The sequence below is a fragment of the Patiria miniata genome, unplaced genomic scaffold (genome assembly GCF_015706575.1).
Source record: "Patiria miniata isolate m_02_andy unplaced genomic scaffold, ASM1570657v1 HiC_scaffold_6, whole genome shotgun sequence".
Classification (NCBI taxonomy): domain Eukaryota; kingdom Metazoa; phylum Echinodermata; class Asteroidea; order Valvatida; family Asterinidae; genus Patiria; species Patiria miniata.
Window position 1 is genome coordinate 7,658,727 of NW_024037073.1, and position 13,953 is coordinate 7,672,679.

At 38.1% G+C, this 13,953-nt stretch overlaps 1 protein-coding gene across 1 annotated transcript in view; it reads left to right on the forward strand.

Annotated features, from left to right (window-relative positions):
• Positions 1-13,953, forward strand: part of LOC119742575 (exosome RNA helicase MTR4-like) — a 32,401-nt gene that overhangs the window by 15,012 nt on the left and 3,436 nt on the right. The window contains exons 8-22 of the mRNA XM_038218665.1: positions 484-582; positions 1,148-1,256; positions 2,196-2,410; positions 3,019-3,231; positions 4,197-4,322; positions 4,984-5,134; positions 5,597-5,769; positions 6,379-6,576; positions 7,338-7,448; positions 8,743-8,835; positions 9,944-10,039; positions 10,831-10,994; positions 11,541-11,703; positions 12,858-13,020; positions 13,262-13,366. Of these exons, the coding sequence (XP_038074593.1) occupies positions 484-582; positions 1,148-1,256; positions 2,196-2,410; positions 3,019-3,231; positions 4,197-4,322; positions 4,984-5,134; positions 5,597-5,769; positions 6,379-6,576; positions 7,338-7,448; positions 8,743-8,835; positions 9,944-10,039; positions 10,831-10,994; positions 11,541-11,703; positions 12,858-13,020; positions 13,262-13,366 (2,179 nt within the window). The remainder of the gene's footprint in view (positions 1-483; positions 583-1,147; positions 1,257-2,195; positions 2,411-3,018; positions 3,232-4,196; positions 4,323-4,983; positions 5,135-5,596; positions 5,770-6,378; positions 6,577-7,337; positions 7,449-8,742; positions 8,836-9,943; positions 10,040-10,830; positions 10,995-11,540; positions 11,704-12,857; positions 13,021-13,261; positions 13,367-13,953) is intronic.

Consider the following 13,953-nt stretch of genomic DNA (forward strand, 5'->3'; position numbering starts at 1 on the left):
AAGAGCTCAAGAATTTAATTAAATTCAATAAGGGGAATGAACACATGACAACGCTAACCCGAAGATAAGATGTAAACCACATTTCCTTATTGTGCATTAATTTGACTGGTCATTGCAAATGGCTTTTAGGATTTCCTTATCCCTCGGGGAAATGTACAGTTTATCTTAAACAAGACATGAATGTCTGAATGAATATTTGTAAATACAAATTTATGCTGATTAGTTCAAAGGTAGTCACATTTTAGTTGACCTTTGCTAACCAATCTACATCTGTGGTTGTTTGATGCTGAATTTTACCCACGTAAAATGTTCAACTAGATATTTTATTGTATGTGTATCACATTTTTCATTGTATCACAAGAAATATAATGTTGGGGTAACATTGTGTAGGTGCTATGCGCCCCTCAGGGGTTAGAAACGCCAACAAATTGATTTGTTGGAGTGATGTATAATACAAGCATTTCTTGTCTTGATTTCTTGCAGCCTTGCCATGTAGTGTACACTGAGTACCGACCTGTTCCTTTACAGCATTATATCTTCCCAGCTGGTGGGGACGGACTACATCTTGTAGTGGATGAAAAAGTCAGTAGCAATTCCATCTTGAGTTTATGCCTAGAGTTCTGTGTACTGAATTTGAAATGAAGATGAGTGAACAGGAGGAAACATAAGATATATCTAATTGCTTTCTGAATTTATAAAAACGTTTTGTATGGACTCTGAATTTTCTATTTTATTTGATCTACACCAGAGTGCTGGAATTTACTACCTTACGGAGACATGAACACAATAGGGAACAAAAGATTGTATACGTCTCCAGAAGAACATTTCTATAGATGAATACGTCTCCACAAGATTTCACGAAATAGATATATGGATTTTACTCAAAAACTAGGAATTTCCAAGGTAGGTTGATCTGTCGCAAATGGAAGAGTTTTAGAAAAGGGATATTTAGTCCAAATTTCAGCCCAGGAAATTAATTCTGGTTAAAATAAGAGCATTTTGAAACTTCAATTTCAAACTCGAAAACTTTACTACACGAGAACAAAGAAATGTCTCCACAGGAATACAAATTTCAGAATAATGGTTCTTACATGTTTGAAAGGGGAATATTAAAAGAAATGTATATTGACTTTGTTTCAATACACAGGGAGAGTTTCGTCAGGATAACTTTGGGGCAGCAATGTCTGTCTTGAGGGATTCTGGTGATGCAGCTAAGGGAGACTCAATGAACAGAGGAAGAAAAGGAGGAACTAAAGGTAGCATGCTTCTTGCTATTGGAAAGACCCAGGCTTATTGTGTATGTGTTGAGCTATTATACCTATGACATTAGCTCCTTGCACAAATATATGTATGTCATTGCCTGCTAAATGGTGAACAAGCAAAATGTTCGTTGAGCTACTGTTAGTTGAGAGCATATAAGTGTCCTTTCCATCAAGCACTCATACTCAGTTGTTTTCCTGTCATTCATGCGCTTGGTGTTACTTTGATATGCTTGCTTGTAAGAATTGGACCATAGCACACTCTACAGTCCCTGTGTGGATCCCATAGACACAATTTTGTCTGTTGACAAAGTTTGGCATATGTTTATGATTTTTGTAATCATAGTAGTGGGAGAAGTAACTAAGGAGGAATTTTGAAATGACAGTTTAAATCTTGTACTCGAGTAGCTGCTGAATTTCCAAACTAAATGTTGACTTTGTTGGTTTGAACTAGGAGCAAAAACACAAACTACATGTACTTTATCATCTTACACACGCATTTGTTTACATTATTTGCTATATTCTGCTAACACTTAGCTCACATAATTTGAAAGCATTTAAAGAAGTGAATAGCAGTTTTGACGCTGAGCTTTGACTGTGTTGGTATGCAGTGTACAAGTGTTATGTTACATTATGAAGGAGGAGTAGGCCAGTTATGAGCGATTTTTTATAAATTAAATGTATATATAATATGTGGTACTTAGCTGGAGGTTGCTGACACTACTCTTGCACTGTTCCACATGATACAGTAACCTCTGAGGAGTACTGAAAGTGTTATAACAAAAACTCAGTATACTGGCCATTTTTTCAAATTCAGCTGACAAATGACACACTCACTGTTTTGTGAATGGAATATGTTTAAACCCCTTTTAATTAATTGATCCTTGTATAAAATGTAGCTATCAATTATATTGGATTCCTTTCATGTTCCTCCAGGTCCCTCCAATATCTTCAAGATAGTCAAGATGATCATGGAGCGCATGTTTCAGCCTGTGATCGTCTTCAGCTTCAGTAAGAAGGAATGTGAGGCTTATGCTTTGCAGATGTCTAAACTAGACTTCAACAGCTCACCTGAAGAGAAAGCCATGGTGACTGAAGTCTTCAATAATGCGATTGATTGCCTGTCAGATGATGATAAGAAATTACCACAGGTAAGGGTTTATTGAAAGTAACTTGAATGGCAAAACATAGATTTCTGTGAAGATTAATTGCTTGAAATTGATAACAACAACATTGGACTACTACATTGTGAATATTCATGTATGCTTACAAATCAGTATAGAACAATCTTAAGCTGTGTCCAAATTACTTGGCTACAGCTTGAAATTATACAGGGGTCTATGAGAAATGACTGCAGCCGCTATTATAGACACCTGTATAATTTAAGCCATAGCCAAGTAATTCGGACACGGACTTACATCAGCATGTCACAAAGTAGGTCCCTTATGTCTAAAATGATACTCGTTTACTGGGCCATATTCCACGGCAAAGTTAAGCAACTATTGGAAATTTGCATGGTCAGTGTTCATGAGTTTTCAAAAACTGTTATGTTTCAAAAGTCTTCACTCATTTTGCTAAAAATAAGTCTTTACAGATATTTAATTTCTGTTTAAAAGTTATATAACATTTTGAGGTTTTTCTTTTGTCATTGGAAATAATAAATCAATGATCCTGTGGGCCATAAGATCGTGGAACTTCTTTTTGATAAGTTTGTAGTGTTACAATGATCTGTATTATAATGCCTCATATTTATTTCCAGGTGGAGAATGTTCTTCCCCTATTGAAGCGAGGTATTGGCATCCATCATTCAGGCCTTCTGCCAATCCTCAAGGAGACCATTGAGATTCTCTTCTCAGAGGGTTTGATCAAGGCATTGTTTGCTACAGAGACCTTTGCTATGGGACTCAATATGCCTGCCCGCACTGTGGTATTCACCAACGCACGCAAGTTTGATGGCAAGGATTTCAGATGGGTACAAGAAATTGCTCTTATGTTGGCTTGGGCTTTTCTAGGCCTGAGCATTTGCGAATAATTTAGCATTTGATATACCAACTAGGACTTGATAGAATATTCAAGTATTTGATTTTGAAACGCACTGATCAAGTTAAACATGACGCCAATCAGGATTTGTGTGCACCTCCAATTGTTGAAAATTCGCAAAGGGCTTATTTAAATAATAATGATGGACTACAACACTGACCAGCAGTGGCAGACTGACCAGTAAACATTGACTTGTGTACATATGAGTGAGACATTAAACTACAGTTGCCTTTTATTTCTGGTGAAATTTCATCACTATCACAGAGAGAAAAAATGTTTCAAATCATGTTCAGGTTCTTCCGAACATTTAACAGATTATAAAAGCCCTTTTATAGTTTCTAACCATTTTTAATAAGCCTCTGTACTGATGACGTCACATTTTGTTTACATGTGCACTTTCCTATGGAGCCAGCGTGGGCCCACGGTCCACTGAGCACCATAGGAAAGCACACACGTAAACAAAGTGTGACGTCATTAGTACAGAGGCTTATTCTCCTGATAATGAACAGAGCACACTGTTTGAAACAACTGGCTCTTCTCAGAACCAAACAACTCAAAAAGAGATGTTATTCACATGGTGTTTTGCAAACCTTCCATTCATTATTTTTTTATTGTATTAAATATTGTACTTTTTAGTGTAGCAATTAGTATTTTGGGTAGGTGTCCCTCTTACCAGAGAGAACACTGTTTCATTAATAGTTCCCCTGAAAAAAGGGACAAAATTAGATCAATCAATTAAACTGTTGCCTTAAAATCGAGCTGATCTCACAAAATTCTATTAAACTGAAGAATAAACTGAATTCAAGGGTTAAGGACCAGAGGCTTTGCTTGTCATGTTACCTACAGGGTCTTGTACTATGTTAACATTTCTGGGTTTTATCAAATTTTTTTTGCCAGATTTCATCTGGGGAGTATATTCAGATGAGTGGCCGAGCTGGCAGACGAGGCTTAGATGACAAAGGTATCGTCATCTTGATGATTGATGAGAAGATGAGTCCTGGAGTAGGCAAGAACATCCTGCAGGTAAGACCAGGATTCAAATCGCCTCCTTGAACAACATACTTCAAAGGAATTTTACAAGCTGCTGTTCATAATGGGAATGCTAATAATAATAATAATAACTGAGTCTTATAGTGCACGTATCTACCAACAATAAAGTACTCAAGGCGCTGGAAATTATTGCTATTATTAAAGAAAGGTAAATAAAGTATATGAGAAATATGAGACCCATTATGTAGCACCATATAAGGGTTGGCAAGGTGCTGCGGCACATATTACAGCCACTGCCAGAAACACGGGGCAAACCCCTTCTGTTAGCGATAAGTGTTACTGGGTTCTTTAACGTGCATTACACAACACACGGGACCTACAGCTTTACGTCCCATCCGAAGGACGAAGCAATAATGGTAAAGTGCCTTGCTCAAGAGCACAAGCACCATGTTCCCACGGTCATGATTTGAACTCTGGCACACAAGTCGAACACCCTAACCATTGGACCAAAGCACCCCACGTGCTAAGATGTGTAGCTATGATTGCAGAAGCACCGATGGTACATATTCACTACTAGGGGTTCATTGTAAGCCATAGTAATATCTATCCTGAGAAAAAGACTTGGAAGAACCAGCAAATGTGGGAGGTATGACAAGGTTCGAATACAATTCCATTTTCTTGTTTGTTTGTGTAGGGCCAGCCAGATGCACTCAACAGTGCCTTTCATTTGACATACAACATGGTTCTCAACCTACTGCGAGTGGAGGGTATCAACCCTGAATACATGCTGGAGAGATCATTCTATCAGTTCCAGAACTACTCTGTCATCCCAGAACTCTTTGAAAGTAAGTTTGTTGTAATTATGCCTTGTAGGTAAAAAACAAAATTGCAACCCAGATTGGATGGCACTTATGTATTTGTTACAGGGCTTTGCTGAGAGTCTTTCATTTTTCCCAAAACATAATGGACGTTAGATAAAAAGTCGAAGTGAAAAAACATACATAATGCAATGGAAACAAGACACATAATCCTGTAAATATCTGGAATACAAATTATCTACCTCATAATCTTTTGGTCATACCATATTTTGCGACTTCTTTAACGTTCAAAGGGTGATTTACTTCATATATAGTCCCAGTATACATACCTGGTTTGTTGTCTGTTTTGGCAGGCTCTTGAAGCATTTTTTTGTAAACGTGATGACTTGAAGGTGCACTCATTGGTTTAACATGCTCTGTTACTCAAGTGTCTGTTTTACATTGATTACACTGTTTATATTTTCATCTGGTGTTTTTTTTCAACTGCAGAATTGAAGAGATTGGAGAATGAGTACAACCAGATGGAGATCCCTCAAGAAGAGAGTGTGGAGGCATACTATAAGATAAGACAACAACTCAACAAGTTGGGTCAAGAGATCAAGGCATTCATTACCAAGCCTAAGTACGCCTTGCCATTCCTGCAACCTGGACGGCTGGTCAAGGTCAGAAATACAGGCTCATTCATGTCCCTAAAGTATTGAAACATGACAGCTGAGACAGTGGACTCAATTCACCCTTATGTGGTCTGCAACAAATTACAGTATTTTGAACATATTGAGAATCATAAATGTGTACAATTTTGATAAATAGAACTGTCGTCAAACATGGTTTTAATATTAAATGGAAGGGGGTTGTATCTCCATTTTGAGCCCTGGCAATAATATTCTGGTTTTGACAGAATACAACATAAATACCAAATAATGTCAAAACCCTGCCTCATGCTTCATATACCATGTTCAATTTCTGATTATTAAAAGATTTTGAACATATGTGCTGAGTCACGCATGTGTTATATGCAACGTTACATGTGCTTACAATTGCCCAATCAGAATCATGTACTTTGCCACACAATTTAATATCAGTAGACCAATCAGAAGGTCTAAATCTCGCTTTAAGTACTTTAGAAATGTTCATGAAAATGTGACAATCCTGATATCTTTTTATGCTATTTGACGGGATAGTCAACCATTAACCAACCTGTGTTAGTCAATCAAATTTGCTGTTGTATTTCTTGTCTTAGTGTCTTTGTACTGTCCTTTACATCCCCTCAGGTCAAGAATGAAGATGATGACTTTGGATGGGGCGTAGTCATTAACTTCAGGAAGAAGGCAAACCAAAAGATGAACACGCCAAGGGATGACCCGCTCTACATTGCAGAAATCCTGCTGAATTGTTCCAAAGAGAGCATTAAGAATGCTGTGACTGAATCTGCCAAGCCTCCAAAGACAGGAGAAAAAGGAGAAATGGCTGTAAGTCGTAAGCTTGAATCAAGTCTTGATTTGATTATTTGATTTATCTGCTAACATTAATCTAAAACTCAAGAGTCCTCCGAAATCAACCACGCAGTGATAAGGGTTAACCTTCACGTAGTTCTTTAACACTGCTTAAAGCCAAGACTCTTTGCAGTTTTTGGTTGGAATGTAGATTACATAGTCTGCAAACTATTGCTGAAAGGTGGGTTTCAAATCCCAAGTTATTGTTTTCTTATCAGCTAAGCTACAAAGATTGTGTAGTGACTTTTTGAATAATGGTTCAGGAAGGTAGAGTGCTAAAATAGCTTAGGTTAATGTCTCAGGCAAATGTCTAGGTTTTCAAGTTAATAGCAATAGTGTGATGTTTTAAATGTGAATTTGAAATCAAACAAATCTATTATTTAATTGTCGTCTTTCATTGCCTGTGACATACTTCCCTAAATCGTTTGATTCCCTGTCCTTAATAAATCAACTGCATGCCTTTGTATATATTTTTGTCTTTCTCTTTACCCCCTACGTTTTCCTTTTTTAGTTTTCTTTGGCTTAAGGGCCTTTCAGCCTTTACTACCCTAACAATATTAAACATATGTTACTTGGAAGAAAACCGTGAAAACTAAATTTCCTCGATAAATTTCAACACCCTCAAATATTCCTTCTACCAGCAGAGCTATGTCTTTTGGCCCATGTACATAGGGCATTGGACGTTATGTTTTATTCTGTTTTACATTCTCAGCAATTCTTTCCTTATATTTGTACAGGTTGTTCCAGTATTGCTTAATTTAATCACACATCTGAGTAGTGTGCGGTTATACTTACCCAAGGATCTCAGACCACTTGATAACAGGCAGAGTGTGGGCAAGTCAATCCAGGTAAACATATACTATGTCATGGCAGGGTCTAGGTCGTAGAATCTCTGTATTGTATGCAAATATTGACCACTTCAAGTGATGTTGTATGCCTTGCCAAGAAAAGAAGAGAATGCTCCAAGGATTACCAAGGGAGGCTAGTTTTACTATACCACAAGATAAAGCAGTCAATATATGTTTTATAGTGCCTCACATAGAGATCCTGCTAATTGTTATCCCCCTGGCTGTAAGCCAGAGGGGGATATTGGGATAGCGTATTCCTTCTGTGTGTATGTCTGTATGTCTGTGCGTGTTTATGGTGTAAATCGAGGACACACACATGCAACATCATCAATGAATTGAGGACAGGAACCAGATCAAGGATGACCTCGATTACAAAACGTGTACAAAACCAATGAGAGCTGTTACAAAAAAGTTAGAGTATAAACAAAGGAAAAGGGAAGAGGAACAATAGAAAATCCTCGATTTACACCATAAACAAACTTATTAAGCACGTGTGTGTGTTATGTTTTGGTTAGGATAACCCTTGTCAGCATGATAACTTGAGAAGTACTTTACTTAGGAACTTGGAATTCGGTTTGTGGGTTGTTCTTAATAGTCTTCAGAAACGTATTGATTTTGCGGCTGACAGGTCAAAGGTCAAGGTCACTATTGCTAAAACAGTAGAAATCTTGTCAACGCGATAACTTGAGAAATACTTGGGAACTTGAAATTTGGTTTGTGGGTTGGTCTTGGTAGTGTTATCAAGCATATTGATTTTGGGGCCGACAGGTCAAAGGTCAAGGTCACAATTGCTAAAACAATAATCTTCCATTTTAGTTAGGGACACTGACTTTATTTAAAAAAAACCTGCCAGCATGCCAGGGGGATTGCGCAAGTCTCACTTGCAGTATTTTTGAGATATCTAAACCAAAATCCAATGAAAGTTGATTGCTATTTCAGTATGAAACTGTGTTTATCCTAGCTATTCCTTCCTGTAATGTGCGTACTTCATGCTGTAGTGTGTGAGAACAATACCCGCATTGTACACACCCGCATGCACATGCACATTGGTTACTCTGTGTACAGTCCTTTTTCACAAGAAGGCTGATGTATCATAGGTTAAATAGTCATAAAAGCGAAAACCATTTGACGCACTCTCGGCCAATCAAGAGACAGAATCTGTGTGTGAGATGTCATATGAAACATCACAGAGCAACATGCATGCTATGATATATTGCATTATTTTGGCATAATTCATAACTTCTTTAATGATGACTCATTCTTGCAATACGTATCTTGTGTGTTTTTTTCATAGGAGGTTCAAAGAAGGTTCCCAGACAGTCTGCCCTTGCTAGACCCAATCGAAGACATGGGTATTAAAGATGAAAATCTCAGGAGAGTTGTAGAGGTATGTACTGTCTCTCATAACCCCATGCATCCCATATCCATTCTATCCACAACTATTTGAAGATGTTGTTTCTCAGTCTAGGAATAAGTTCTGTCAGCAGCCATTGGTTAATCATCAGTTAGTCCTTCAGTTTCCACGCACCACCACCAATCCTCCCAGTTCCAATGACCACAAGTCAAGCTGTAGTAAAACGTCATCATGCACGTAGCCCCCTGCTGTACATTGCAGTTTATACGATGCCTGAATAAATCCCTGTCATCTGATTGGTGGGTCGTTGATCATGTGTCATTGAATTATTCATCCCAACGCATGGTGCAGCCACATAGCAAACAGAGAAGTTCCATTTAATGATACTTTGTAAATGGAAGTTCCATTGCACGGTCACACTATTGGGGGCTCTGACCAATCAGATGACGAGGATTTTTTTCAGGTGTTTTATAAAACAAATAATGAATGTTTCACATTCGTGCAATGGAAAGAATTATTTCATTCGGTAACAGATAGAATGTTTCATTCCACTCGGCTTGGCGTGGTGGAATGGAACATCCATCTGTCAACTCATGAAATTACTCTTACCATTGCACTCGGAAACATTCATTATTTGTATTACATGGGCTGCTAGCACAAATACCCCCTCAACAGTAAGAATGGGTTAGTAGGGGAGACCACCGGGAAGAACATTGAATGCATTTCTGAAGACACCGGACACTCACGCAAACACATTATGGCTAACTGTACATTCTGAATAAAATTAGTTGTGCATACTTCGCACGCATACGTGCGCGAACCAGTCCATTCAAGTGGAGTGTCGCATCTTACTGAAGCTCTCGAAAGTGGTAAAAACACCGCCCTCTCTTGTTCACACACGGAGCCCATAGAGCTGCTGATGACTAGATACATGACCAACCCTATGGGACTGGTTCTGGATTGTCTACTTGACTCTTCTTAATGTCCCCATCAAAACAAGATCAAATGTGTATTTTCCTCTAACTGTTATTCAAGCAATTTTGAAGCGCATTGCTGATTTTCATGTGTCATTCATGCGAAATATACAGGCAGTGTGCATCGTATGCATATGGTCAGTACATCTTGTTGATTTCCATTGCAGAAAGTGGAGGCATTTGAGGAGAGAATGTACAGTCATCCATTGCATAAAAGCCCTGATCTCCAGAAACTTTACAGCCAGTATGAACAGAAAGCAAAGGTAAGAACATTGAGATTGTACCTACAGTCTCAGACGACGTGCGTGTATAGCTTGCGTATCTGTGATGCGTACTCTGAAATCCATATGTACTTATTTCTACACATACTCGACAGACTTAAAAGCTCAAACAGAGAGCACGCAGCAGTTTTGCGGGTAGAAAAATCAAGTCTCAATCAAATTTGGATTAGCTTTGTCAAAGTATACTTTTTACAAAATAAACATTGACAAGATTAACTTCTCAATAAAATACAAAGGGTATAAATATTCAATGTTTTATCAACGGAGGATTTGAAAATTGAGATTGAGGCAGGCCCTAGTTTGTTTCAATAAGATTCACATACAAAGTGCTTCATTTAAATGCCAACTATAAATAATTTTCTGTGTACCCCACTGCTACATAAGAAAACCCTTATGAGGTGTGGTATGTGTCATCCGTTTTAATCGATACCTGAAGTGTACAAAATTTCAATGGATAGCGCAGTTTGAAAACAATACATGGATGTATGACCGTTGCTTTTCGAACAACTGATTTTTTTCAACATCACGCGGTGCGCACTACGCTTAATGCATGACGGACACGTGGATTTTTGGCCTTATCCACGCCGAAATAATGTCATATGATCATCAGATGACTGCACACATCACTTAGAATGCACCAGAATCACAACTAATAGCTACATGTTCATTTTTACGGGTAACATTACTTGATGTACTCTATTGAAGGTGTCAAAAAAGTCCATACACAGAAGGAATAGCCACCAAGCACCTGCTTGTTATAAATCTTTCCCCAGATTGCGTCGGAGGTCAAAGCTGCTAAGCGTGAGCTGAAACGAGCTAAGACTGTGATTCAATTGGAGGAATTGAAGTGTAGGAAGCGAGTCATACGTAGATTGGGCTATGCTACAGTAGCTGATGTCATAGAGATGAAAGGAAGAGTAGCATGTGAAATCAGCAGGTAAGCTGTCAGGGTCTGGGTCTAATCCCAGCAAATTGGTTTGCATTTAGCAGAATCTTTGGCATGTTTACTTCAGAGGTTAAAAGCACTTCAAATAGCGATCAAAGTCATCCAACAGTAGAAATGTTTATCAATGCACATTGAGTAAAATAGGGCAATTTTTCTGCTTTGGTTAGCAAAGCAATGGCCCACATACCATGTATCAATGTGTGCGTGCCTTGTCTTTAAGAACGCATGCAGCATGCACGTGAGCGTGGGACCACTGCAGTAACAGCTTCTAATTCTGGTCGCCGGATTCCACTATAAGCTTCCATTCACAAATTTGATGTTAGCAATAAACAACGTCCTCAGTTGATTCTGTTTTTCTACATCACCACAGGTGGTCATATTGGTGTTAAACCAACGTTTGTGGTCAGCATCTTATATGCATCCTTCTGCTTTTGTACCAATACAGGATGATTACAATTGTTTTCTTTGATTGAGACAACACCTTTCATTCAAGTATCTGATATTGTTAATTAGTTAACTCTTGTTGTTTGTTCTCAGCGCTGATGAACTACTTCTGACTGAACTCATCTTCAATGGTGTCTTCAATAGCCTGAAACCTGAGCAGATTGTAGCACTCCTGAGCTGTTTTGTATTTGAGGAGAAGTCCAAGGAGACACCCAGGCTATCTGAGCAACTGTCAGGCCCACTCAGGCAAATGCAGGTAACATCTCTGGGCATGCAGCATTTATTGCATTAGCTCCTGGTCATCAATGCCAAACACTGGATCAGTTGTTCTGCATCTTGGAATTGATTGTCTTATTTACTTGCCGAGATTCGTAGTTTTTTATCTGTTTGAAGAGGATTCTGTATGAAGTCATAAAACTTCTTAGGAAAGGAAGACTTCCAAGGGAGATTATAATCAAAAAGATTAAAGATTAAAAAGTTGGAAGTGTTTCAATGCTTGGTATGCACGTTTCTTCAAGAAAATGTCAAGTTGAACATAGTGAAGGATCAAGTAATGTGTGTGGTTGAGATGGGCACTTCCTCAGCTTACACTGCAGATGTCCCAGCCCAGTGTAACTATGTAGTCCCTTGTGGGAATAGTTTGTGTTCCTACTTAGAATAGGCAGGTACTGTGAGATTTGAAACACACCGTTAACATGACCCTATTAAAATTAGTTATGAGTACATTCATGTAAATGTATACAATTCATATGTTCTGTGAAGTGGTGACATATTGTATTAAGTACTGCTAGTTGTGACATTGCAGTAACCTATTATCAAAATTGTATTTGGTGATTCAGTTTTGCTCAAAAGCATAACATTCACTTGGCTGAACTTTAATTGGGAACGTTTTTAAGTCGCGTTTGCCCATGCTACTTTCGAGTTTCATCCTGAAAAATAGATTTTCGGGAAAAAAATTGGCCCATGTTTAGTTACTGAATTATTTCTTTAGTTATTGAATTATTACAATTTTGAAACTACTAGCTGCCAGACAATAATTTCATTCTTGCAGGGTAGGCTGGTTCCTGCCCCACAATCAGTATCGATAATGTACTGACAGGGAGCCAGTCTGCTCACAAAGCGGCAGTTTGTTCCCAAACCAAACCCATTTTTTTCAGAGGGTTGCAGACGTCCAAAAAGGAACATAGAGGGTTGTTTTGTTGAAATAAAACCTACAAGTTGAACATTTATTAAAAGATAAAACAAAATCAAAGTTGTTGAACAGCATGGGGAATGCAACTGTAACATTGTATCCCCCATTTTGATGCTGTATTGAAATCAAATAAAAAGAAATTCATGAAGAAATTATTCACAAATTTTAGGAATATTGTAAGGCTTAAACTCGACGCATTTATGTTGATGTTTTACCAGGACTCAGCTCGTAGAATAGCCAAAGTCAGTAGTGAGGCCAAGCTAGCTGTTGAGGAGGAAGACTACGTGGAATCCTTCAAGCCACAGATGATGGATGTTGTCTTTGCTTGGGCTAATGGTTCAACATTTGCAGAAATTTGCAAGATGACTGATGTTTTTGAAGGTAAAGATACACAATGTTCCACGTAGCATGGAATTAGAACATGAAAATACCAACTTTTGGCTGTTTCATCAATGGTTGAATGAAATGGAAAATAAGACAATTTTGTCTACACAGTGCACATACCTAAACACAGTATATCAGTCAATAACTTGAGCATCCAATTGGAAGTCTTTATTCAAGTGGTTACTTTTTATCCTGTCAAACATGCTAGTCTGTTTTTCCCTTTACCATGCAATGACAGGCAGTATCATCCGCTGCATGAGAAGACTAGAAGAGCTGATGAGGGAAATGTGCCATGCTGCCAAGGCCATTGGAAACACGGAGCTGGAAAACAAGTTTGCTGCGGGTGAGTGGGCACACCCTAATGATACTTCATTGTGCATATATGGAATCCAAAACAGCATTACGATTTTCAAGATGAATGACAAAACAAGTAAAGCATACTCTTTAGTGAGTTTATTATAGATTTCAAATGATAATTTATAGGATGACTTTCAGTTACTCCACAACAGATCAACTAAAAAATTGAGAAATATATTATTTGGAAAGACTGGATACATTTAAAACACCTTGTGTGAGATTATTCCCTCTGACATCTGACATGCCGTCATTTAGAAGATACTTGAAGTTTATGTTGAAATTTGACTCATCATATATACTACAATCAGTAAAGGCAAAGTGCAGCTGCCCCTGGGTTCAGTGATAGATTCAGATTGCAGCACCATAGTAGGTTTGACAAATACTAAGTTGCGTGGTGTGTTAATGTTTGATGAATCCAGTACTGAATCAGTTTCACATGGAAAATATTGTTAATGGGTTTTTCACGATTTCTCAGAAACTGAAGCTTCTGTTGGTTTGAACTTTCCTTAGGCTAAGTAGGGCAAAAATGCTTTGTTCCCTATAACTTAATTGACCCTCAATTAGTAGTGTTAG